At 40.7% G+C, this 25,308-nt stretch overlaps 1 protein-coding gene across 2 annotated transcripts in view; it reads right to left on the bottom strand.

Annotated features, from left to right (window-relative positions):
• Positions 1 to 25,308, bottom strand: part of RYR2 (ryanodine receptor 2) — a 754,822-nt gene that overhangs the window by 292,921 nt on the left and 436,593 nt on the right. For both annotated transcript variants that reach the window (XM_049646094.1, XM_049646095.1), the window contains 2 exons: positions 25,076 to 25,179; positions 13,457 to 13,540 (listed from right to left, as the gene is read on the bottom strand). In XM_049646094.1, the coding sequence (XP_049502051.1) occupies positions 13,457 to 13,540; positions 25,076 to 25,179 (188 nt within the window). The remainder of the gene's footprint in view (positions 1 to 13,456; positions 13,541 to 25,075; positions 25,180 to 25,308) is intronic.

Here is a 25,308-nt window from a genome sequence, read left to right on the forward strand (position 1 = left end):
AGTGTTTCTGAGTTCCCAATATTTGAGGCTTTTTTATAGTATTAACGAAAATACTGGTTACCAATGAAAACATGTGATAGATTTCTCTTCCCGTTTATATTTTCTTCAATTTTCAAATGTTATAGTAAATTCATATATTTATTTAATAAACCTGTGGGTCCTTTCAGATACTAGCTGCTCATTATTGCATAGGGAGATTTTAATGCATTTATGAATTCATTCCCCCTTTTTGACTTCCCTGGTTATATAATTTAGGAAGCCTCTGGATAAGACAGAGAGTAGGAAATCCCAGGTGCATAATCATCTAAAATATTAGGAAGGCCTGGATTTTAGGGAATTCTTATCAGAGACTACTTCCATACTCTGAAATGGAAAGAAAGTACTAAAACGAGCATAAGTTTTCATGTTTCAGAAGAAATATAAAATTGAAAATATAAAAATTTAAACATGCACGTATTAGGGCAATAATACTGCCCTACTTCTCTGTACAAACACACACACAGCTGCCTCATTCTCTTTTTTAACTACTGAGATTTGAACAAAGCCTATTTTATAGCTGCCTCCCTGCCATTCTTCTGTCATTGTTCTATTCCCTATAATCAACTATGCCTTGAGGTCAAGATCTGTTTCTAATCCATTTTTCTAACTGTCTTTATACTTGAAACAGGGCATGGCAGATAAGCAGCCTTTTGAAGATCTGTAGTGTTTGCAAGAATTAACTTTATATACTGAATATAAAGTACATGCATCATTTTTATTTAATGTTTGTGTATCTTTGAGAGGGAGACACAGAGCATGAGTGGGGAGGGGCAGAGACAGAGGAGACACAGAATCGGAAGCAGGCTCCAGGATCTGAGCTGTCAGCACAGAGCCCCATGCGGGGCTCAAACCCATGAACTGCAAGATCATGACCTGAGCCAAAGTTGGATGCTTAACAGACCGAGGCACCCAGGCACCCCAGTACATGCGGCTTCATCTCAAAGATTCTCCTTTGTACAAAGAAAACCAGCTAACTATACCAAGTTAAAAAAAAATTATTAGAACATGAGAAAATGCTCTTTGAGATAAAACTATGTCGTCGTTTTTCTTTTAAGTATTCTGGGCTATGGCTCTCAGAATTAGCAGGCAACCTTCTTTGGAGCAGAGAGTTTGACTGCCGTATTCCTCACTATCTGTCAAACGGAGAATAGTACCAGTTACATGGTAAGCATTCAATAAAAATATGTTGAATGAATTGATGTGTTACAGCAATAAATAATTTTAAGGTTGAATACAGTTGACTTTGCCTTAGTTACTTCTATTTCCTTAGGAGACCTCTAGTATTTTATAAGTCATTTATCTATAGACAAAAGTATGAGAAATATTTTGTTTTGTTTTGTTTAAGTGGATTAGATTGTTCTGGCAATTGTTACAGTTAAGGTTAATTCCTGCCTTATGTCATTCAATTTATAGTCACAAGCTATAATTATAGACAAGAAATTTCATTCTGTTTTAAATCAGCACTCTGCAGGTTTGGGTAATTAACAATATGTTTTTTTCCTGTCTTTTTTTTATATAAAGAAATCACATGGGATTTTTTAACCACTCATACAAATCATTGTGTGTTATAGAATTCTGGTTATAAATAGATAAATCTGTAAACTAGAAGCACAGTCTACATACAAGTTCTTTTTTCAGAAAATATGTGCATTTAAAGATTTTCTCTACACTCAACGAGGGGCTTGCGCTCACAACCCTGAGATCCACAGTCACATGCTCGTCTGACTGAGCCAGCCAGGTGCCACTCATTCAAAAAATATTTTCTTCAAGAAAGAGCTCCTAATAGATTTCCAACGTACCAACAGATGATCAAGCTAACGGAGTTTATTTTCCAAGTACCAACATATGATCAAGCTAGCACAGTTTAATTTCCAAGTTTAACATGACTAGCTGGAGGCAGTGTTAGAATCAGTGATCAAGAACTCAGTCTTCTCTATCGCCCCGTCTTCCCACCTCTGCTTGACACCCTCCTCCTGGCTTCCCCACCATTGCCCAGCAGGAGGTAGCATAACAGCACACAAGTCTTTCTCCTCCCATTTTGTAATGGCCCTGAGACCTCCTAACTGTCAGACAGGAGACATACCAGATACAGTTTGGAAACTAATCTATGAAAAATCGATTAGAGCCTAAGCCATCTTAATGAGGGGTATGTGCATGTGAAGTGAAAAAAATCCTTCCCCTGACAACCAATTCTAATGGTAGGCTTTCCAGCAATATCTCATACGGAATGCGGAGGGATGTTTGAAGGGTGGAAGATGGGAAGGAGGTCCTTCCATATCAAAAATTATAGATAAATTCTACTAATGTATAAAGCTGGCTAATATGTGACATAAGCATTTCTCTTTATCTTCTAAAATTTCCTCTTCCTACATGGAATATCTACTAGACTGGCTTCAATCTGTGATCATAATGAAAACCCTTGGAGATGTATTTGCATCTGTTGATTTAACATGGCACAATAATTGGTTTATGCTCATTTTCAGATGTAGACTATAATTTATTTTACTTTTCTTCATAACCCTGTGCAAGAAAGGATTTGAAGCTTCAAGAGATTCTTTTAGAGGCACCTGGATGGCTCAGTCGGTTAGGCATCCGACTTTGGCTCAGGTCATGATCTCGCGATACCTGACTCTCTATGTGGAGCCTGCTTCAGATTCTCTGTCTGTCTCTCTCTCCCTCTGCCCTTCCTGTGCATGCTTTCTCTCTTAAAAATAAATAAACATTAAAAAATAATAATAAAGTGATTCTTTTAAATGGCTAATAATCCCATCCAAATTAAAGTTACTGACTCCCATTCCCCCTGACCCTTATTTCCATACTGTTGTACTTCAAATCACCTATAGTAAAAATAAATACAGATATTTTTGAAATTCACAGACTTAACAAAAATGGTGACATCATGAATGCTTAACCAATATGAATTAGTAGTATCACAATGATTTTTAAAACAATTTTCGTTTGGAGTACATGTTGAGAAAGTAAGAATCGAATCATTATATAAAAATAGGATTGTTTTTAAAGGAGCATAAATGAACTTTGGTAAATACTGTCCATTTCACCTTATTAATGTAATTTTAGTAGGTACATAAAGATAAACCAACTGCTTATATGAAATATTCTCTTCTTGTGGTTGAAAAAGAACAAAAAGCAAAGCTTTTCCTGTACTGCATGTAAACTGGAAACTAAGTGGTTTCAAGTAAAGTTTCAGATTAATTTCCAGAAATTTAAAAGAAAGAAAGGAAAGAAAGATTACCATTATAATTCTTGGGGAGTAGAATTTCATAGCTCAAATAATAGGGAAAAGTTGTATCAATAGTAATTCTATTAATTCAAAATACATCATCATATGCATCAAATACAAAATATCTCATGTTAAAGATGTTGATGTGTTACATTCTCCCTTTTTGACCTTCCTGGGAAAATTCTGCCAGCATCAGTCAATAGATCTCTTTCTCCTGCAGTCTGGTTAGTAGGTATCGTTTTACTTCCTTTACTTTTATATGCAAAGTCCCTGTTCCATCAATCATCCTGAAATCCAGCCGAAGAGGAATATATATGGAATTAAATAAATACATTCAATGTACTGACCTTCCAAGGTATTAAAATTCTTTTGTAGTTCTTATCTCTCAGTTAATTTATTTTGACGTGGCATAAAATCCAGTAATTAAAAAAAAAAAAAAAACAGTGAGATTAATAAACTACGTGTATAGGGCTTCAGTTTCTTTTCTAAAACACCCCTGTGCCTGGAGAAATAAAACAAAATGAAACAAAACTGGCAAACTGCCAGTGTCATCTGCACCAAATTATCGAAGATGTAAACAAAAAATGATAGCACTTGACCCCGCTGATGAGTTGTCATGTGAAGTAGCAATTTCACTTTGGGCTTCATTCCCACCTGACCCGCATTTTTCTGAAGCAGGTATTCTAAATGAGCCTCTGAATAAAGTGCTCAGTATAATATCACTAAAGGGGCAATTATTAAAGTGGTGGCATCAAAAACATGGCAGAATTCCAAAAACACTAAAGAGAAAAACCTTTTCTTTCTTTTTTTTTTTTTTCTAGCCTCTCCCACCTCTCAAGCTTCCTTGTTTAGGATGAATCAGGTTAAATGAAGCTTGGAAGTCATTATGCTGTGAAAGATGTGCAGTAAACATGAAAAGATTATGTCCAAGTTCAGTGGATGTGAGGTGTAAATTTCAAAACCAAATCCGCCCTTCAAGTACCTTGGAACAAATGGGAAAATCTCAGATGACTGCACATCAGAGATATTCAGGACAAGTTTTTGCTGGAAGCACATCTACTAAAAATGCATCCTGGGCTGACATTTTCACAGAAAGAACAGAAAGAGAATTCAAAACTCCTCCAGAGCACAAATACAGGAGAATTAATTTCAATGTACAAATTAGGAGGGAAATGGACAAGGGATATGTTTCTTCTATTACTTCACTTCTTTGTTTTTAAGTAAAGGTAATATGATGAAGTGCCCTGGAGACCTGCCCCCACCACCCAACTCCCTTTTATCAATTTCTTTTTACTCCAAGGCCTTCCCCTACCCCAAAGCCCCTTTGAAACAAAACCACAAGGTATCCAGTGCCCCAAGAAGGGGTCATCTCAAGAGAGAGACCAAAGAAAGCCATTCTTGGTTTGGATTTTTAAAATAGACTTTGAAAATTCACTGCAGAGACCATAGTCTTTTAGATAAAGGCCTTCTGACAGTAAAAGTTAGGTTTTTGAGTATCAAAAGAGCAAGGCCCAGATGCCTTGGGACAGAAGGAAGACCAGATAAAGACTTCTTATGCCCTGCCCAAATAGGTTCCACAGAGCCTAGAAGAACAGGAGGATTTAGAGGGAAGCCAGAGTTCTCCAACCCCCACCCAGGAAGAGACCAGGTAGATCCCGCGGCCAAAGTGAACTTCTGTCTTGTTCCCAGAGCGTACCAAGGATAATGGCCAGGTCCTAGAATCTCCCACACCCAAGCCCTTCATCGTGCAGCACGACTACAGAAAAACAGATATGGCAGCCAGCCAAGTCTCCCACCTCCCTCCACCAACCGACTGCAATCCCCAAGTTGCCAGAGAGAATATTCTCAGGTTTCTAGCAATGAAGAGGCAAAAAGAAGAGCAGTGACCTGGAGGGCTCACAGAAATGAGAAGGAGAAACCCACTGTGTGGACTCATTACCAAGACCAGTGCAGAAAACAGGCACCCCATAAGATGCCAGCAGAGGTGAATGAAGACAAAAGACAAAGACACTCAGACCAAACTCGAGTCAGGCTCCTCTGAATCCTCTTTCTGTCTAGGACTCTGACCTTGGGCTCTGTCATGTTCCAATTAGTTCCATTTTAGCAAGAATCCTACTGATCAACCAGTTTAAGGAAAATCCTCCAACCTTCCTATCGGATGGCATCCCTCATCCCCTACCTTGTTATCCCATCACCTGGTCTGCCTTCAGCAAGAATCCTATCAAGTTCATCTTGCAGAATCCCCCTTCTTGATGTGTCTTCCTAAGTAATTTTCTATCTACTGACCTGCAGCCCTGCTGCTCCTTGGTTATAAATCCCCACTTATCACTGTTGTATTCAGAATGGAGTCCAGTTCCATACATAGGTCTCTCTTCCCTATTTGCAAAAGTTCCTGAATACAATTTGCCTTTATGGCTTTAACTCCTGTCCAGCTCTGGTTTTCTTTGACATAAATCAGTCCTGGCAGCACAGTCAAATGAGGTAGACGATGGATCCAGTGTTCGCTCCCCATTGGGTGAGTGTCCTAAACACAGGTGGTCCTGGGAGCAAGAGGAGGGTAGACCTTCAATTCAGATTCAACAACGAATATTCATTTGGTGGTAGAATGTTTTAGGCCCTATTCCAGGAACTAATGATATATCACTGAACAATATGGACAAAAAAGTCTATAGGAATTATATTCGGATGCAAGTAGGCAGGAAACAAAGTGTAAAACAATAGTATGTTAGAAGATGTAAGTGCTATGGGGAAAAATAAAGTAGAAGAGGGGACATGGGGAAAAGTACAATTTTACATAGGGAACTATTTTATCTTTTTTAAGATGTCAAGAAAAACCACTTTGAGAATATGACATTTCAATCAAAAATTTAAAGGTGAGAATAAACACAGAAAGCAATGATTTTAACAGAGTTTTCCCTGAAAAGGCTAGGATTAAGTTTCTAATACTAAGCTTCATTCTGGTGCAAGGCCCATTGGGCTTGAATGCAAGATTAAACCTGATCAGAGAAAATAAAGAACATTGCACGCTAGTGCATTTTTTAATTTGTGGTTTGTGAAATTTACTCCTTACACAGAAAAGAAGTCTATAAACCGGTTTTGTTTTTTCGTGACCACAGTGCCTCACCATTACAGAAAAAATCCAATGGTATTTGTAACACTGCCTTTCACTTAAGTAACTATTTACACAAACTGAATTTGGTACATGTACTATGTCATGGGTCCACACATTCAGCATCCAAGCCTTCATCTCAAAACGTCATTTGTATCCATATATATGCATTCTTAGCCTTAGGTTATCATTCTTAGCCTTTTATGTGGCTCAATATGCCTGAGACACCACTTACCCCTCCATTTCCCATCACCACCAGGGGCTTCATTAGCATTAGTGGTAAGAAGGTAGTGGGGTATGGAGGGGATTTGTCACTGGATTTAAAGACCTCTCAGACAATCTAAACACTACCAATTCATAATTCAACATTACCTATTATTCCCAGTGATACAGTCAGACAACCAGTTCCTGGTCCTATGTTCTGTGCTGATTTATTAACACACATGAGTGCTAAAGAAAAGTTTTAATAAATGGCATTGGTATTTAGACAAGGATTTTCTTTTCACTTAAACCTATAGCTTTGGGGGCACCTGGGTAGCTCAGTCAGTTAAGCATCCGACTTCGGCTCAGGTCATGATCTTATGGTTCATGAGTTTGAGCCCCACATCGGGCTCTGTGCTGACAGCTCAGAGCCTGGAGCCTGCTTCAGGTTCTGTCTCCCTCTCTCTGTGTCCCTCTCCCACTCCCACTCTGTCACTCTCTCTCTTTCTATAAAAAAATTTTTTTTAAATAAATAAATATAAAGTAAACCTATAGTTTTGCTTCAAAATCTCAATTACTTGGGCATATTAGAAATCGGCAATCATAAACTCTCCGAGTGGATTATTTCTACTGCGTTTTTTCTTTATTCCTACAGTAAATGGACTCTATGTTCATCAAACTATGCAGTGGGTCCAGAGCTTCACTTTACAATAAATGTACAAAGATTTGTGAATTTAAGAATTGACGATAATATAATGTGTTACACTCTTCAGCTGTCTGCTTGTTTGTTCTGCGGAGGAATAAGGAGAAAGGGAGAAAAGAACTACCATGAATCACACATTCTACAGAAGTCCTTAAGGATTTTTAGTGAAATGGTGTGTATTATGTATCAGAAAACACTCACACTCAAATGGCCTATTTTCGAAGAGGAAATGTAGCATGTAATGCAAATGACACTTGAGTCTGTGTGCATCCTTAAATCTGAAATGGGTCTCTTGTAGGCAGCCTGTAGGAGTTACGTTTTTCCCCATTCAGCCACTCTGTGCCTTTTGATGGGTAAATTCAATCAATGTACATTTAGAGTAATTATTGATATGTAAGGACTTACTAATGCCATCTTATTCATTGCCTTCTGATCCTTTTGCATTTCCATTGTTTCCCGCCCCCCCCCCACCCCCTGCTCTGTTTATGCCTACTTCTGTAATTGGTTATACTCCACGGAGGTATGTTCTGTTTCCCTTTGTCTTTTGAGGATCCACTCAAGGTCTCTGCTTGGTGGTTACCTTGTGAATTACAATAAAACATCTTACAGATAAAACAGTCCATTTTAGGCTGATAGCAACTTATCTTTGAACACCTAAAAAGGCTCCACCTTTACTCTCCGTTACATATTACTGATGTTAAAATTTATCTCCTTTTGTGTCGTGCATTTGTTAACAATTTATAGCAGCTATAGTTCTTACTACTCGTCTCCTTTGACTTTCATACCATGGTTGTGTGGTTAACACACCAACCGAATGTAGAGTTACAGTTCTCTAAGTGTGACCGTTCCTTCCCATGACCAGCGTGCTGTGAGCTTTCACACCCTATGTTTCTGGGATAGCGTCTTTCCATTTCGGCACAAAGAATTCCTTTCAGCCTCTCTTGTAACGCCAGTCTAGAGACAGTAAACTCCCTCAGCTTTTGTCTGGGAAAGCCTTTATTTCTCTTTCGTATCTGAAGGATACCTTTGCCATACAGCATATTCCTGGCTGGCAATTTTTATCTTTCAATGCTTTGAATACATCATTCCACGCTCTCCTGGCCTGTCAGAGTTTCTGTTGAGAAATCAGCAGGTAGCCTAATGGGGCTTCCTTTGTCAGTTACCTTCTTTTTTCCTTGGCTTCAAGATTCCTTCTTTATGGTTGATTTTTGAGAGTTTCATTAAGATGTGTCTTGGAGGGGCACCTGAGTGGCTCAGTCGGTTGAGCATCTGGCTTCAGCTCAGGTCATGATCTCGCGGTTCGTGGGTTCGAGCCCCGTATCGGGCTCTGTGCTGACAGCTCAGAGCCTGGAGCCTGCTTTGGATTCTGTGTCTCCCTCTCTCTGCCCCTCCCCCACTGGTGCTCTGTCTCTCAAAAATGAATAAACGTTAAAAAAAATTTTTTTTAATGTGTCTTGGAGAAGGTCTTTTTACACCCAGATAATAGCACGTGCTATTAGTTTCGTGGACTTGTACATCCAAGTCATTCTCCAGGTTTGGGAAGTTCTTGGCTATTATTTCTTTAAATAAACTCTGTCCCCTTCACCTTCCCTTCTCCTTCTGGAGCCTGATCATTCAGATATTTGCTTTTCTGATAGAATCTGAGAGGTCTTTTAGGCTTTCTTCACTCTTTTTAAACTCAGGTCCCGCTCTTCTTCTAACTATATTAATTCTATGTTCATGTCCTCCAAGCCACGTGTCCTTCTTACCCCTGGACTGCCTTGTGACAGATTTTCTCCTCTGCATTCTTCATCTCATTCCCTGACTTATTCAGGTCTAGTATTTCCCTTTAGTTCTTTTTAGAATCTCAATTGCCTTGGTAAAGATCTCCTTTTGTTTATTAACGTTACTCCTGATTCCTGATTTCACCGGATTGTCTTTCTGAGTTTCCTCTTAACATGTTGAATTTCTTCAGAGCGGTTACTTTAAATTCTTTATCAGATCCTAATACTCTATGCTTTTGAGCTTGGTTGCTGGAGAATTATTTTCCTTTTGTGACTCTACACTTCTTGATTTTTCACGTTGCTTATAGGTATGCATTTTTGCTTTTGCATTTGAAATTGCCAAGACCCTCTAACCAGCTCTTGTGTCTTCTCTGGTTCTTAGAGTTGGCCAGGCGGGTAATTAGAAACCTCTTTTTTTGATTTGCAGAGGGCAGTGTTATATTTCAAGTTTATGGTTACTTCCTTGCCCACCATGTGTGGCCTGTTCTCTGAGCATACTCCCTGTCTCCTGGAGTTACCTGGGAACACACACACAAAGCCGGCAGCGGAGTGGGGGAGAAGTATGGGTTTAGCACTTAGTGAGCTGGGGAGGCCCATGGACTGGGTAGGGAGATGGGGTAGGGCATGTCATTCCCAAAGGCTTCTAGATGGACTTTCTGCTGACCAGATTCATTGTCTGCAAATATTATCTTCCTCTTTCCCCAAATCCTCCCTAAGCTTCCACCCACTAAGCTCCCACATTAGTACACTGGGTGCTGATGGACAGAAATGGGTATCTCAAGCTGCATCTTGCCAGCTGGGGAAGCTGGGTCCTCTCTCACCATCTTCCTCTTTGCCTGTGGGACAGGTCACCTTCACTAGATAAATCAGCCCCAAAAGGCACCTTCTTGGAGGTAGGGCAGTGTCCAGAAAATTTCTCCTACCACTTCACCATGACTAAACTCATTTTCTCCTTTTTCCTTTCTTTTTATTTTAATGTTTATTTATTTTTGAGAGAGAGAGAGAGAGAGAGAGAGAGAGAGGCAGAGAGACAGAGACAGAGACAGAGCATGAGTAGAGGAGAGGCAGAGAGAGAGGGAGACATAGACTCCAAAGCAGGCTCCAGGGTCTGAGCTGTCAGCACAGAGCCTGACATGGGGCTCGAACTCATGAACTATGAGATCATGACCTGAGCCACAGTTGGACACTTAACCGCTTAACCAACTGAGCCACCCAGACACCCCTTCTTTTCCTTTCTTCTTCAATGGTGTATTGGAATCTCCCTTTCGAAGGGCTAGATTTCTGCAAGCTCTCTGTGGTGGGTGAGTGTCTGCTCAGTTCAGCACTCACCCAATTCCTGCCCAAACAGCCACAAGAGGGATCTGGGCAGTTGCACCTATTAATCAGGTTCTAAGGTTTCTTTGGGGTCTGTCTGTCTCCTACCATCTGAACTGATGAGTGAGATTCCTGCTGGGTCTCTTGGAGTAAGGTGCAAAATCCGGAAACCTCCACAAAGATGCTCTCGTTTCTGTATGAATGTCTAATTTGTTGATTAAAAGGAGGGATAAGGGGTGCCTGAGTGGCTCAGTCAATTGAGCATCCGACTCTTGATTTTGGCTCAGGTCATGATATCATGGTTCCCGGAATTCACCCCTGCATCGGGCTCTGCACTGACAGTGCTGAGCCTGCTTAGGATTCTCTCTCCCTCTCTCTCTGCTCCTTCCCCACTAGCACTCTCTCTCTTTCTCTCAAATAAACAATAATAATAATAATAATAATGGGATCCATTAATAATCTACAAGGTACTTAAACCCCAAAGTTTTTTTTTTTTGTTTGTTTAAAGATTCAGGAATGAGACACTATAAGCTACTATTACCTGAGATATTCAACATAGCCAATGCAATGAGACAAGAAAAACAGTAGGCGTATTGGAAAGGAAGAAAACAAACTGCCATCAATAACAGGTAATATTATTATTACCTGGAAAACTCCAAGAATCTGCAGAGGTATTTGTTAACAATAAATTTAGTAATATTGCTAGATTGATATCTTTTAAAATATCATTTAGACATCATGTGCAACGACAAAAAGAAAGAAATCCTTAATATCTAAGATAGATGAGACACGTAGGAATAAATCTAACAGAAGAGGAAGAAACTTCTGTAGATGTACACTCAATAAGGGCTGGGGCTTTGTTTATTACAATGCTCCTAGTTTCTAAAATGCCGGGTACAAGCATGACATCAGCAACATGACTCGCCTGATGTTCCTTCTTTTTATCCCCCTTTTAAAAAATTTATTTATTTATTTGCTTGTTTGTTTGTTTCTTTAAGGAAGAGAGCGTGCAAGCAGGGGAAAGGGGCAAAAGCAGAGAGACAGCACCTTAAGCAGGCTCCAAGCTCAGAGTAGAGCACAACACGGGCTCCATCCCACCACCCTGGGATCACGACCTGAGCAGAAATCAAGAGTCAGATGCTTAACCCACTGAGTCACTCAGGCTTCCCACACTATTTGTATTTTGATTTTGTGTTTATCTGGGGTAACACAAAGCCAGGGTGACTGATGGAGATTACGGGTGGCTGCTTTGCTTTAATCTTCATGATATTACTGAACACATTTCCAGACCTCCTATCTACAATGTGTACCTCCTGGAAACTGAAATTAAGCAAAAATAATAACAGGATATAGCAATCATTTCTTTAACACTTCCTCATTTAATACCCAAATATCCTTATGAAGAAGGTATCATCTGTTAGCAGCTGAGAAAGGTGAGGTTTTGAGAAGTTAAACAGGATCACAGAATAGAGGCTGTAGCCCAGGAGGTAAAATCACCCCTGTAGCATTCATAGTCTCAGATTCTCATCGTAAAATGTCGATAATAATGCCAACTTTATAACTATTCCTAAAATATATTCTTTTAGTGGGGCATCTGGGTGTTACAGTCGGTTAAGCATCCAACTTCAGCTCAGGTCATGATCTCACGGTCCATGAGTTTGAGCCCCGCATCGGGCTCTGTGCGGACAGCTCAGAGCCTGGAGCCTGTTTCAGATTCCGTGTCTCCCTCTCCTTCTGCCCCACCTCCACTCCCACTCTTTCTCTCTGTCTCTGAAAAATGAATAAACCTTAAAAAACATTTTAAAAAATATATATTCTTTTAGTAAAAGCCAAGTTAAATTATACGAATATTTTTTGTAGAAAGTAGAAAACCATAGATAAGCAGTTAGGAATATAGGCACAGGTGTATACACGCACACCTACACACAGAGAAAATAACATACTTTTTATAACATACTCCCAAATATTTCCTGAGCTTTATTTCCTTACTGAGGAAGTCACCCAGGTATCCATCAGGAGTTATCTGGATGCTGTCAGAATGGCTAAACTTGACAACTCAGGAAACAACAGATGTGGGTGAGGCTGAGTTGAAAGGGGAACACTTTTGCACTGCTGGTGGGAATATAAACTGGTGCGGCCACTCTGGAAAACAGCATGGAGGTTCCTCAAAAAATTAAAAATAGAGCTACCCTACTACCCAGAAATTGCACTACTCGGTATTTATCCAGAGGATACACAAATGCTGATTCAAGGGGCACCTGGGTGGCTCAGTCGATTAGGCATCTGACTTCAGCTCAGGTCATGATCTTATAGTTCATGGGCTCGAGCCCCGTGTTGGGCTCTGTGCTGACAGCTCAGAGCCTGGAACCTGCTTCGGATTCTGTGTCTCTCTCTCTGCCCCTCCCTCCCCCGCTTGCACTCTGTCTGTCTGTCTGTCTGTCTGTCTCTCTCTCTCTCTCAAAAGCAAATAAACATTAAAGAAAAAAATTTTTAAATGCTAATTCAAAGGGGCACATCACCCCAATGTTTATAGCTATCAACCATAGCTAAATTATGGAAAGAGCTCATATGTCCATCATCTGGTGAATGGTTAAAAACAATGTGTATATATGGTATGTATACAATGGAATATTACTCAGTGATTTAAAAAAATGAAATCTTGCTATTTGCAATAACATGGAAGGAACTAGAGGCTATTATGCTAAGCGAAATAAGTCAGTCAGAGAAAGACAGATACATGATTTTACTCATGTGGAATTTAAGAAGTCAAACAGATGAACATAGGGGAAGGGAAGCAAAAATAATATAAAAACAGGAAGGGGGATAAAACATAAGAGATTCTTAAATACAGAGAATAAACTGAGGGCTGCTGGGTAGGGGGATGGGCTAAATGGGGGATGGGCATTAGGCAGGCACTTGTTGGGATGAGCACTGGGTGTTATATGTAAGTGATGAATCACTAAATTCTACTCCTGAAACTGTTACTACACTATATGATAACTTGGATTTAAATACAATTAAAAAAAGAGTTATTTGTGTGCACTAAATTGATGCATAGGCTAATATTGTTTAGACGTTCAACTTACTTCTTGGGCAGCTTCATTTTTTTCACCTTTTCTTCAGCATGTTCATCTGCTATTCCCACATGACATCCTAATGCCAACAAAGTCCTGGAAAACAAAACCAGAGATGAGCTGTAACAACTCCCTCTCTATGTCTGGAATAACCCAACACAACAGCAGATGGGAATAAGGTAGGACAGTCAACCTTGAAAGCAGAGAAGAAATTGTTAATGCAAAGGAAAAACGCTTATAAAGTATTTAGTTTTGAGTAATGAGTAAGACATTGAAAATTGAAACCTCACAAAAAAACAAGTGAATAATATGTCTTTCTCCAAACCCCTCCCTGTGGTCCTGTTTCTTTCCCTAAAGGCACTGATTGCTTCCAATTCTTGAATATCCTGCTCTAGTCTGTGCAGTCTCTAACACACACGTATGGGTGTGTGTGTGTGTGTGTGTGTGTGCGTGTGTATTGTTTCTTTGTTCCCTTTTACACAATGAGTATAGTTCTCTGCAATTTTCTATCTTGACTTTGCACCATAACTTTGATATACGGTTCTTTCATATAAAGCTGCCTTATTTTTCAACAACTTTGAAGTTCTCCATTAGTTGGATGTATCAGAATGTTTTTACCCAGTTCTCTGTTCATACCTAGTCTTTTGTTATTATAAACAATGCCACAGTGAATAACCTCATACATTTAGTACATGTACTGTATCCTTCATCTGTAGGTTAAAAATTCCTAGACATGGGACTACTGAGTCACAGGGTATATGCATTTTAAAGATTTATAGGACTCCTGGGTGGCTCAGTCAGTTGAGCATTCAACTGCGGCTCAGGTCATGATCTCACAGCTCGTGGGTTTGAGCCCCACGTAAGGCTCTCTGCTGTCAGTGCAGAGCCTGCTTCAGATCCTCTGTCCCTCTCTCTCTCTCCCCCTCCTCCACTGGTTCTCTCTCTAGCTCTCAAAATAAATCAGATAAAACAAGGATTCGTAAATATTATCAAATGTCTATAGAGTCGCTACTAACTTACATTCCCACCATCAGTCTACAACATTGCCTGTTTCCCATACACAGTTACCAAACCGCTTACGCTTTACCAATTAGTCGGTTAAAAGGGTATCTCATTACCATTTTGCTTTGCTTTTTTAAGACTATACTTTTAAGTAACCTCTACACCCAACATGGTGCTCAAACTTACAACCCCGAGATCAACAGTCACATGCTCTACCAGCAGAGCCAGCCAGGCGCTCCTGTATTTTTCATATTCTAAGTGTACCTGAGTGCTGTTTTCATATTCTTAAGAGTACCTGTACTTTTTTTCTTTGAAAATATTACTTGTTCACTTTTCCATTAGATTTGGGTTTTTTATTGCATTTTAGAAGCTCTTCCTATGTCTGAGATAGGAGTTGCAAATGTTTTTCTCTAGTCTGTCTTTTTCCTTTATTTAGTGCTATTTATATGCAGAATCTCAAATATGTTTTTATATAACTGAAACTTACCATCTTTTCTTATAGCTTCTGAATTTTATGTGGCACTGAGAGATACCCCATTTGTAAAGTCATTTGAAGAAAAATGTCCATGCTTTCCTGTGTGGGGGTGATGGTCAGAGGGGTCTATTAGCTTCAGGCACAGCTTAACTTTATTTTTTTTTTCCAGATGGATACCTAATTCTTCATAAAATATTTACCAAATAATTCACCTTTTACCACTGGTTTGAAATGCAACCTTTAGTAGACACAAATGCCCCATATGTTTTTAATCCTTTACTGAACTTTCTATCTAGAAAAAAAATCTCGTTTTCAAATGTCTATCAGGGGTCCCTGTTTGCCAGGAAGGGTTTATCCATTTTTTTTTTTAAGATACTCTGTATCTTTTCCTCCCCTGAATGACCTTTCATTGCTTTTCCTGAGAAATATCCTTACCATTCACATGTAGAACTCAACCTTTAAAGTCCCCCAGGTTTATATGGAACAATGTGCCTTTAGTAGCCATGACAATGAGTGGTTTCTCCTATCCCAACAGAATAAGAGACAATGGCTAATCCTTTTTGGATTACAGAATTTCTAGGTTCTAGTCAGTTCCAGAAGGGATGTGGCAAATATCTACAATTCATTTACACTTATCCCCTACAACATCTTAAAAATGAAAATCTGGAGATAGATAGATGGCATAGATAGGTACAGCTATGTATATTTACACATCAACTGTCATCAAGTTAAATTTTAGGTTAAACGTGGTAAAATTCAGATGATCCTGTGAAATTACCCTTCAAGTGTTAACCTGCATAAGTATGGACAGATCAAGAACTGACTGAAGCTGTAAAAATTACCTAGAGAATGTGCCAATTAAAATGAGATCGAGCATGGGGCACCTGGGCGGCTCAGTCAGTTAAGCGTCTGACTCTTGGTTTCGGCTCAGGTCATGATCTCACGGTTTGTGAGTTCAAGCCCCACATCGGGCTCTGTGCTGACAGTATGCAGCCTGCTTGGGATTTTCTCTCTCTGTCTCTCTCTGTCCCTCCCCCACTCACTCTCTCTGTCTGTCTCTCAAAAATAAATAAACTTAAAAACAATTTTAAAAAATGAGACTGATCATTAATAGAAGAATAGAAAACACACTCAGAGAACAAACATGGGTTACACGTATTCAATCAGTGTCCATAGGATAGGAAGTTTTTTGTCATTATTCCTTCATTCATTTAACTATTCAATAAATATCTCCTGAACATCACTAGTGGCAGGCCCTGTCCTAAATTCTGGGGATAAGCTTACTGGTCAGTGGGGACTACAGCAATAGTTAATTACAATTCAGTGTCCTGTGTCCAATGAGATACATAGAAAGCTATGAAATCATCAGGAGGATGCCAGACCCAGCTCTGAGGGAACTCAAGGTGACAATAATATTAGGATCTATCTTAAACTCTGACAATTCGATCTTTGAGGGCACACCCACTGAGAAATCTTCTGATTACAATGAATGGAGAACTTGACTATACACTAAGTGAGGGCCTTGAATGCCACACTGAGGGACTCACACTTAGGTGGATGGACAACAGACAGGTTACTGAGGATTATGCTCAGAAAGATAGAATTAGAAGCTGTCAGGTCAGAAATGTACCTCGAAAAGGTTAATTTATTACCGTTTTAATAAACCTGCAAAGTTGTATGACCATCACTACAATCCAGTTTTAGAATATCTCATCTCACCAAGTTTCTCATGCCTGTTTGCACTCATTCCTCACTCCGACCCCACCTCCCCCAGGCAACCACTAATCTATATTCCATCTCCGTAGATCTGCCTTTTCTAAAAATTATATATAAAAAGAATCATACAGGGGTGCCTGGGTGGCTCAGTCGGCTGGGCGTCTGACTTTGGCTCAGGTCATGATCTCGCAGTTTGTGAGTTCAAGCCCTGCGTCAGGCTCTGTGCTGACAGCTCGGAGCCTGGAACCTGCTTCACATTCTGCGTCTCCTCCTCTCTCTGCCCCTCCCATGTTCGTGCTCTGTCTCTCTCTGTCTCTCAATAATAAATAAACGTTAAAAAAAATTTTTTTTAAAGAATCATATAAATTAGGATCTTTTGTGCCAGGCTTTTTTGACTCAGATTAATGTTTTTTAGGTTTATGAATGTTATAATGTTTATCAGTAGCTTATCTCCTTTTATTGCTGAAAAGTATCCCATTGTGGGGCTACATCACATTTTGTCTATCCTTTCATAAGTTTATGAACATTTGCGTGGTTTCAACCTTTTGACTATTACATGTAATGCTTCTATGAAGATGATTCTGCAGACCTTCATACAAAAGTCTTTTCATAGATATAAGGTTTCATTTCTCTTAGTTACATATGTAGGAGTAGAATTGCTAGGTTGTTTGGTAAATTAATGGGGGTTTTCCAGTCTGTCTTTTATGTCATAGCCCTTGGAATGTATGTGATGCATTTCATTATGATTTCACTTGCATTTTCCTAATGAGCTATGATGTTAAGCATTTTATAAATGTGCTTGCTAGTCATTCATAGATCTTCTTTGGTAAGAAGATCTCAAATGCTCAAGAAGACTTCAGATGCTCAAATGCCTTGTTTACTTTTAATTGGGCTGTATGTACTCTTATTGTTGAGTTGTAAGAACTCTTTATATATTCTGAATACAAATCCTTTAGCAGGACTTCCCCTTATTTTCTACAAAGTCTACAAATATAATGTATGATATATATGACATGACATAATTTATATGACATATAAGTATTTTCTCCCAGTCTGTGGCTTTTCTCGTCAAAAGTTTCTTCATAGTTTCTTCTGAAGTACAAAAGGTTTTGCTGTATATAAAATGCAATTTATTGATCATGTGTTTTGGCTTTATATCTAAGAATTCTATACCTAATCCAAGGAGGTTTTAAAATCAGAGCAACAGATCATTTAAAAAATCTATTTAGTGAAATTATCAACCACCCCAAGTTCTTTGAATTGGTCTCTGTATTATCTGTATTAAAACCACTGTATCTGGTTTAATGTATCTGTTTAACTCACATGTTTAAGACGTTTAAAAGTCTGCTGAGGAGTAGGGGCACCTGGGTGACTCAGTCAATTGAGCGTCTGACTTTGGCTCAGGTCATGATCTCATGGTTCCTGAGTTTGAGTCCCACACTGGGCTCGCTCCTGTCAGCGCAGAGCCCAATTCAGATCCTCTGTTCCCCCTCCCCCACCCCTCCCCCACTCACACCCTCCCTCAAAAATAATAAACATTTAAAAACAAATAAAAGGATTATATTGGAATGCATTATCAAATTAAAAAAAAAAAAAAAAAAGAGTCTGCTGAGGAATGAGGAGAGGAGAGCACACTACAAAGCGTGCCCAGGGAAGCCTGGGTGAGGCTAGGTGTCCTAGTCCACGCCAGAGAAGAACAGAATAACGGGGCAGAAACAGACTACCCGACGGTGGGTTCCCTGTCTCTGTCTTAGTAACCGCAGATATCTGCAGTAACTTGCACATGTCTTCAGTAAATACTACTAGATTAAACAGCCGAAAATGGTCCATGTGGCACTGTAGTACTTACAGCAGATAGCCACAGGAAACGGGTAAACAGACTGGCATAGAGCCACGGAGAGAACACGAGGCACCCTGCAGATGACGAGCACTTGGTATGGAAAAGCCTGGTTAGAGACTGAGCTTTATTGCCTATTCATTGCTTCACTCATTCGAAGAACATTTACCAGGTTCTGGGGAAAGTCTGAAAAATGGTGGGTAAATGAGAAGCCCGCCCCCAAGAAATGCAGGGTCTGGTGGAGAGGCCATCCTGTGATTACACAAACCAGGAAAGGAAGTGTCTACGCTGAGAGATACAGAAGGGGCGCGTGTCCACGAAAGGGGGCCTTACTGCGTCAGGGAATGTTTACTGAAACCGCAAATGTTTCCTGAGGGAGCGATCGGAGATGTAAGGGATGGGAACAGGGCCCAGAGAGGAACCTCCCAGGAAGAGGACACATAGAAAGCCCTGTGCTGGAAGGAAATATGCAAACAGGTGACTCAGAAAAGGCTAGTGTGATGGCAAGACAGAGAGAGAGTAGCCCTCCCATAGGATGAAGCTGGTTAGACGGGAGGCCAGACTTTGTAGACTTTTATACAAATTAAGGCACTGTCTTCACCTAAATATCGGTGGAAAGCTGCTTCAAAAGAATGTCAATTGTGGGGGTGCCCAGGTGGCTCAGTCAGTTGGGCCTCGACTTCAGCTCAGGTGATGATCTCACGGTTCATGGGTTTGAGCCCCCACCCCCGTCGGGCTCTGTGCTGACAGCTCAGAGTCTGGAGCCTGCTTCGGATTCTGTGTCTCCCTCTCTCTCTGCTCATCCGTCCTCTCTCTCACTCTCAAAAATAAATAAACATTAAAAAAAAAAAAAGAATGTAAATTGGGAGAATGACGCGGAGGCCTAAGTGTTCAGAAACGACCAGCTGGCTACCAAGCACGGAAGGAGAAGAGAGGAGAATGTATACATTTCCGCTGGACCCGTGGGGAGTGCATGCCACTTTCAGATGGTTAATAACGGTAGCTTAGGTTAATGTGGTACAGGATGCCAGTAGCACGGGAGGGGCTGGAGGGCTAATCGCATCATTAGCGATGGGAGAAAAGAAAGAAGTGGATGGACTAGAGGATCATTAGAAGGCCCTGGGTGAGGGGAAAGAGAAGCTTCGGAAGCGACTCTGAGATAGCTGGTGTGTGTTACAGTTTGAATGTGTATGGTGTACAGTTTGGTGTGTGAATGGGCGCTTCACCATTCGAGGGGAAGAACGCTTTTTAAAAGCCTGAGATTGGAGGGGTTAAACACATCACAAAGTTGGAGGTACACCTGCAATATCCAAGCAATTTGGCAACACAGAAAATTTTCTGTGCTGGATGCTTTGTTGGAACCGGGTATTATGATGGTGAATGAAAACGAAACAAAACAAAACATCACGGCCCCTACCTTCATAGAGCTTCTGGTCCAATAGTAAATATTAACGTATTAAATAACTCAGAAAGTAATACTAAAAACTGTGTTGAGAGCTATAAAAAGTACTACAAGGTGTTATAAGAGAGAGTGGGGAGGTCATGGGGAAGGTCTCATCAAGGAAGTACATTTAAGCCTAACGGTGAGGAATGGGTAGGGAGGGGCCTATCTAGGAGTAAGGCAAAGAACTTTCCAGGCCAAAGGAACAGCATATAGGAGGCAGGACAAAATGTGAATCAGTGGAGGGAAGAAACCACGGGGCTGGAACAAGGGCAGGAATTAGATACACTGAGAAGTGGGAGGTGTCAGATCGCCCAGAGCTTATACAGACCCATGAGGCTGGGACATTTGATTAAATGCAGTGGGGAGCCACCGAACAGTTCTAAGCAACATGTGTATGACTGCATCTGGGCAGCTGAGACCTGCCGCTGTGCACAGAATGAATTGGAAGAAGCCAAGTGAGGGGCGGGGGGCAGTGAGGAGATTCCCGTGACAGTCTAGGTGACACGTGATGATGGCTCAGACTGAGAGGAGTGCTGTGGAAATCGGGGAAGGGGAAAGACTGGAGATACACTTGGGAGGACCTGATGATGGGTTGGATGCAGGGATCAAACAAAAGGAGGAGTCCAGGATGACTCCTAAGTTTCTAGTCTATGCAGCAGGATGAGTGGAGATGCCATTCACAGGGGACGAAAGTCTGTAGGTCAAGGTGCCTCAGACGCAAACAGGGAAAATACCAATTGAAGAACGGGAGACACACAGGGCAGGTGTCTGGGGTACAGATGTACATCTAGGGAGTTGTCCGCACCTGTGTGGTATCTGCGTGAGAGGAGAATGCCCGAAGACTTTGCAACAGAGAGAAGACTGAGCCCAGGACTGAACAGAAAGAGTCACAATATTTAGGGGCACCTGGGTGGCTTAGTCGGTTGAGTGTCCGACTTCAGCTCAGGTCATGATCCCACACTTCGTGGGTCCGAGCCCTATGTTGGGCTCTGTGCTGACAGCTTGGAGCCTGGAGCCTCCTTCAGATTCTGTGCCTCCTTCTCTGTCTCTGTCTGCTTGTGCTCCCTCTCTCTCAAATATAAATAAATAAACGGTAAGAAGAGTCACAATATTTAGAGATGGCGAAAACTGTTGCCAGCAAGAGACTGAACTAAAATAACATACAAAACTAGAAGGGAAACCTGCTCTTTTACATTTTATTTATGTTTGATAGACAGAGAGAGAGCACAAGTGGGGGAGGGGCAGAAAGAGAGGGAGACACAGAATCCGAAGTAGGGTCCAGGCTCTGAGCTGTCAGCACAGAGCCTGACGTGGGGCTCCACCTCACAAACCGCGAGATCATGACCCGAGCTGAAGTCAGATGCTTAACCAACTGAGCCACCCAGGCGCCCCTTCCAAAGAAAGATTCTATGCAAGTATACACTATGTTGACTAAAAATCATGATGACTTTCACTTCCCAAACAGAAGTCATTTATTCAATAATTAAGATCGGGGTGCCTGGGTGACTTGGTCAGTTTAGCATCTGATTCTTGGTTTTGGCTCAGGTCATGATCTCACGGTTTCATGGGCTCAAGTTCCACATCGGGCTCTGTGCTGATGGTGCAGAGCCTGCTTGGGATTCTCTCTCTCCCTCTCTCTCTACCTGTCCCCGACCCATGCATCTCTGTCTCTCAAAATAAATACATAAGCTTAAAAAAATTTAATATCTGGAATTCAGAAAATACTGGGAATAAATCAGAAACTAAGATTTTAGGAACACTGGTTAAATTGGGGACAGGGCTTGGCAGGCATGCTGTAACCACTGTGCCGTCCTGAGAGAAGGTGCCAGAAGTCTGCAGAACTCTACAGTACACAGACGACTATCAAATCTGACTTTGTCTTTTCTCAACAACTGGCACAACAACAACAAAAAATTCACAGAAGAGCATCCAAAATTCAAATTCACTTAAAATAACCCTTTAACCCCAAATAAGGGATATGCTGGAGTAATCTTTTGCTTCTCTGTTACTTGGCACTCTCAGAATTCAAATGAATAAAGGGTTAATCACCCCCATGATATTCTCATGGCGTGTCAGACATGTAGTGCTCAAGGCTTCATCAGTATTCTACGATTTAGTCCCCACAACAATTCCACAAGGTAGATTCACTATGACCCCCGTTTCAATGAGGGAAGAAAATCTAAGGTTCAGAAAAATCTAAGATTCCTTTAGAACAGCAAGTGCTTGAACCTATACCAACCAAAGTCAAAGTTGTTCTCTCCTTCTTTGCTCTGAAGACTTTCAAACAAAGGACTAAAGAAAATACAGAAAGAAACTACTGTGCTTTCTCTAAACTACTGAGATTGGGCCAAACTTTGGAGAGGTGGGGCCTCTTCCGGTTCTAAGGTAAATTTTTAAAGAAATAGGTTAGGGGCACCTGGGTGGCTCAGTCAGTTAAGCATCTGACTTCGGCTCAGGTCATGATCTTGCAGTTTATGGGCTCGCCATTTGTGGGTTTGAGCCCTGTGTTGGGCTCTGTGCTGACAGCTCGGGGCCTGGAGCCTGCTTCAGATTCTGTGTCTCCCTCTCTCTCTGCCCCTCCCCAGCTCACATTCTGTATCTCTCTCACTCAAAAATAAATAAACACACTCAAAAAAAATTTTTTTAAAGAAATAGATTAAATCAGCTCATTGTAAAACCATAAACTATTGAGAATTAGCTCATGAAAAAGGTCATTAGCATTCACCATGGGCAACAGCACCATGGTACATGCACTCTGATGATTAATCAAACCAGCCACCAATGGCTCTTAGGAATGAGATCAGATTACATGCAGTCAAACTCAACACACTAAATGCAAATAGGGATTTCTCCACCTCACTGCTTCCCAGGATTCGCCCTTTGCAATAGCTGGTTGAGTTGCCAATCACTAAAATTATAGGGAGTGTACTGCAAATTTAACTAAATTATCTTCGACCATGACCTTTCAATAAAACATTTTGTTGTAAAAGATGGGCAAATGGTGAGCTGCTGTGAATTACTTATTGAAATGTACAAGCCTCTCATCAAGAATACAAAGGAAGGCAGGGCATCCCAAACACGGGGTACACAGGTCACAGCCATGCATTATGCATTCTTTATCACCGGCACACGCTGCAAATTTTTATCTTTGGTGGGTTCTCAACTTACTTGATTTGTATATATTTCCCTTTCTTTTTAAATCAATAGAACCTAAACTCATTCTATGCCCAATATGTTAATTTCCATAATGTTAATTACTATCACCTCTTTGAAGAAATATACTTGAACGCAAAACCTAGAGTGTGACAAGGTGGTTAAGTTTTATGTTCTGAATCCTTGGTAAAATCGGTTCAACGGAAGTAACTCCTTACCCTTCACAAAATTGAAACAAAAACGGACGCAGCATATAAGCCTACTATAAGCATGAATTAGAATTAAGTGACCCATTTGAACAAATGTAGCCCTAGAGGGTCATCAAGGACAGAAAAGGAATAAAAGAAACATGACAGTGCTTTCAAAAATATTTTCTGAACTTTGCTGTATTAAAACGTAACATTATTCTCCCTCCTTTATTTTATACCACCTCATTCTTTCGTTTGCAATGGTTAAGTGGCACATTTCATGACAGCAATTGGCAGAGTCACTGAAAAGCACATCTGCTGTTAAAGATGACATGCAAGGGGCGCCTGAGTGGCTCAGTCAGTTAAGTGTCCGACTTCAGCTCAGGCCATGATCTCATGGTTCACGGGTTGGAGCCCTGCATCGGGCTCTGTGCTGACAGCTCAGAGCCTGGAGCCTGCTTCAGGCTTCAGATTCTGTGTCTCACTCTCTCTCTCTTCCCCTCCATCACTTGCTCTCTGTCTCCCAAAATGAATAAACATTAAAATTTTTTTTAAATTTTTTTAATGTTTATTTATTTTTGAGACAGAGAGAGACAGAGCATGAATGGGGGAGGGGCAGAGAGAGAGGGAGACACAGAATCGGAAGCAGGCTCCAGGCTCTGAGCCATCAGCCCAGAGCCCGACGCGGGGCTCGAACTCACAAACGGTGAGATCGCGACCTGAGCTGAAGTCGGACGCTCAACCGACTGGGCCACCCAGGCGCCCCTAAAATTTTTTTTAAGATGGCAGGCAAACAGTCTACAGTAGCCTTTCTCAAAGTGTGGCAAATGGTCCTGAGGTATCCTCTGAAAAAAGATGGTGTAGCTCAGTAATTTGGGGAAATATAAATGGATTCCACCCCAATTTAAAGATTCATAGTACTGGAAAATCCATCAGTAAAAAATAAAAACTTATTTAATTATTTTAACTCAGCATCTTTAAAATGTGTTAGAGCAGTGTTTCTCAAACTATCTGTGATGAAGGACCAATTTTCTTTTAATTTCTAGCCTGTAGTGGTCTGATTCTCTGATAAAATACAAAAAAACTTGTCAGAGAAAATCATGTGTTTTTTTTAATTTAAAATGTATGTATGTAGGTATGTATGTATTTTGAAAGGGAGAGAGGGAGAGAGGGAGAGGGAGAGGGAGAGGGAGAGAGAGAGAGAGAGAGAGAGAGAGAGAAAATCCCAAGCAGGCTCTGTCAGTTCAGAGCCTGATGCAGTGCTTGAATGTGGCTCGAACTCACAAACCATGAAATTATGACCTGAGCTGAAATCAAGAGCCGGACGCTGAACTGACTGAGCCACCCAGGTACCCCGAGAAAATTAATTTTTTTTAAATGAAGACATAAAATACAAGCTTACATTTTGTAAATTATTTATAAATTACTGTTTATAAATTATTCAGTAAGACATAAAATTGCTCCCTTGAATTGGTATAAAAGTTTCTAAACACTTATTGTTAGTAGCTTTTCTTATCTTGTCACAAATCAATAACAATTTGTGACTGACCTGGTCCATGGCCCACACTCTGAGCAGCACTATATCTGATCACAGAGCCCTTGTGTTCTGTAACACCCATCTGTAGGATGCTCTTTGGTAGATACTTTATAAAGACATAAAATGACAAGGTCAAAGTCTAATTCCCAACAAATATTGATCCAATCCACCTGTGCATTGTGAAAAGTTCTAACTTCAACGCTGAATTATAAACTATATCGATACCTTGTTTGTTCCACGTAAGGCAGATAGGAAAACAGGAAAAGTTAAGAAACTCACTTCAGGGTCTCAAGCGACATCTGCAAATTGTAATTGCGTTCCTGCTCCGGTAGCTTGGAGAACTCCACCAGACACGGATGCTGTCTCTTATTGTCATCTCTAACCTGAAACAGGGCAGAAAATCCTCATGTAATAGTCTCCAATATCAGACACTAGCAACGGCAAGCCGCGTCTGTGTGGTGGAAAGTGGAGGGGGAAGGTGGAGGGGGAAGGTGGAGGGGGAAGGTGGAGGG

The sequence above is a fragment of the Panthera uncia genome, chromosome D2 (genome assembly GCF_023721935.1).
Source record: "Panthera uncia isolate 11264 chromosome D2, Puncia_PCG_1.0, whole genome shotgun sequence".
NCBI lineage: Eukaryota > Metazoa > Chordata > Mammalia > Carnivora > Felidae > Panthera > Panthera uncia.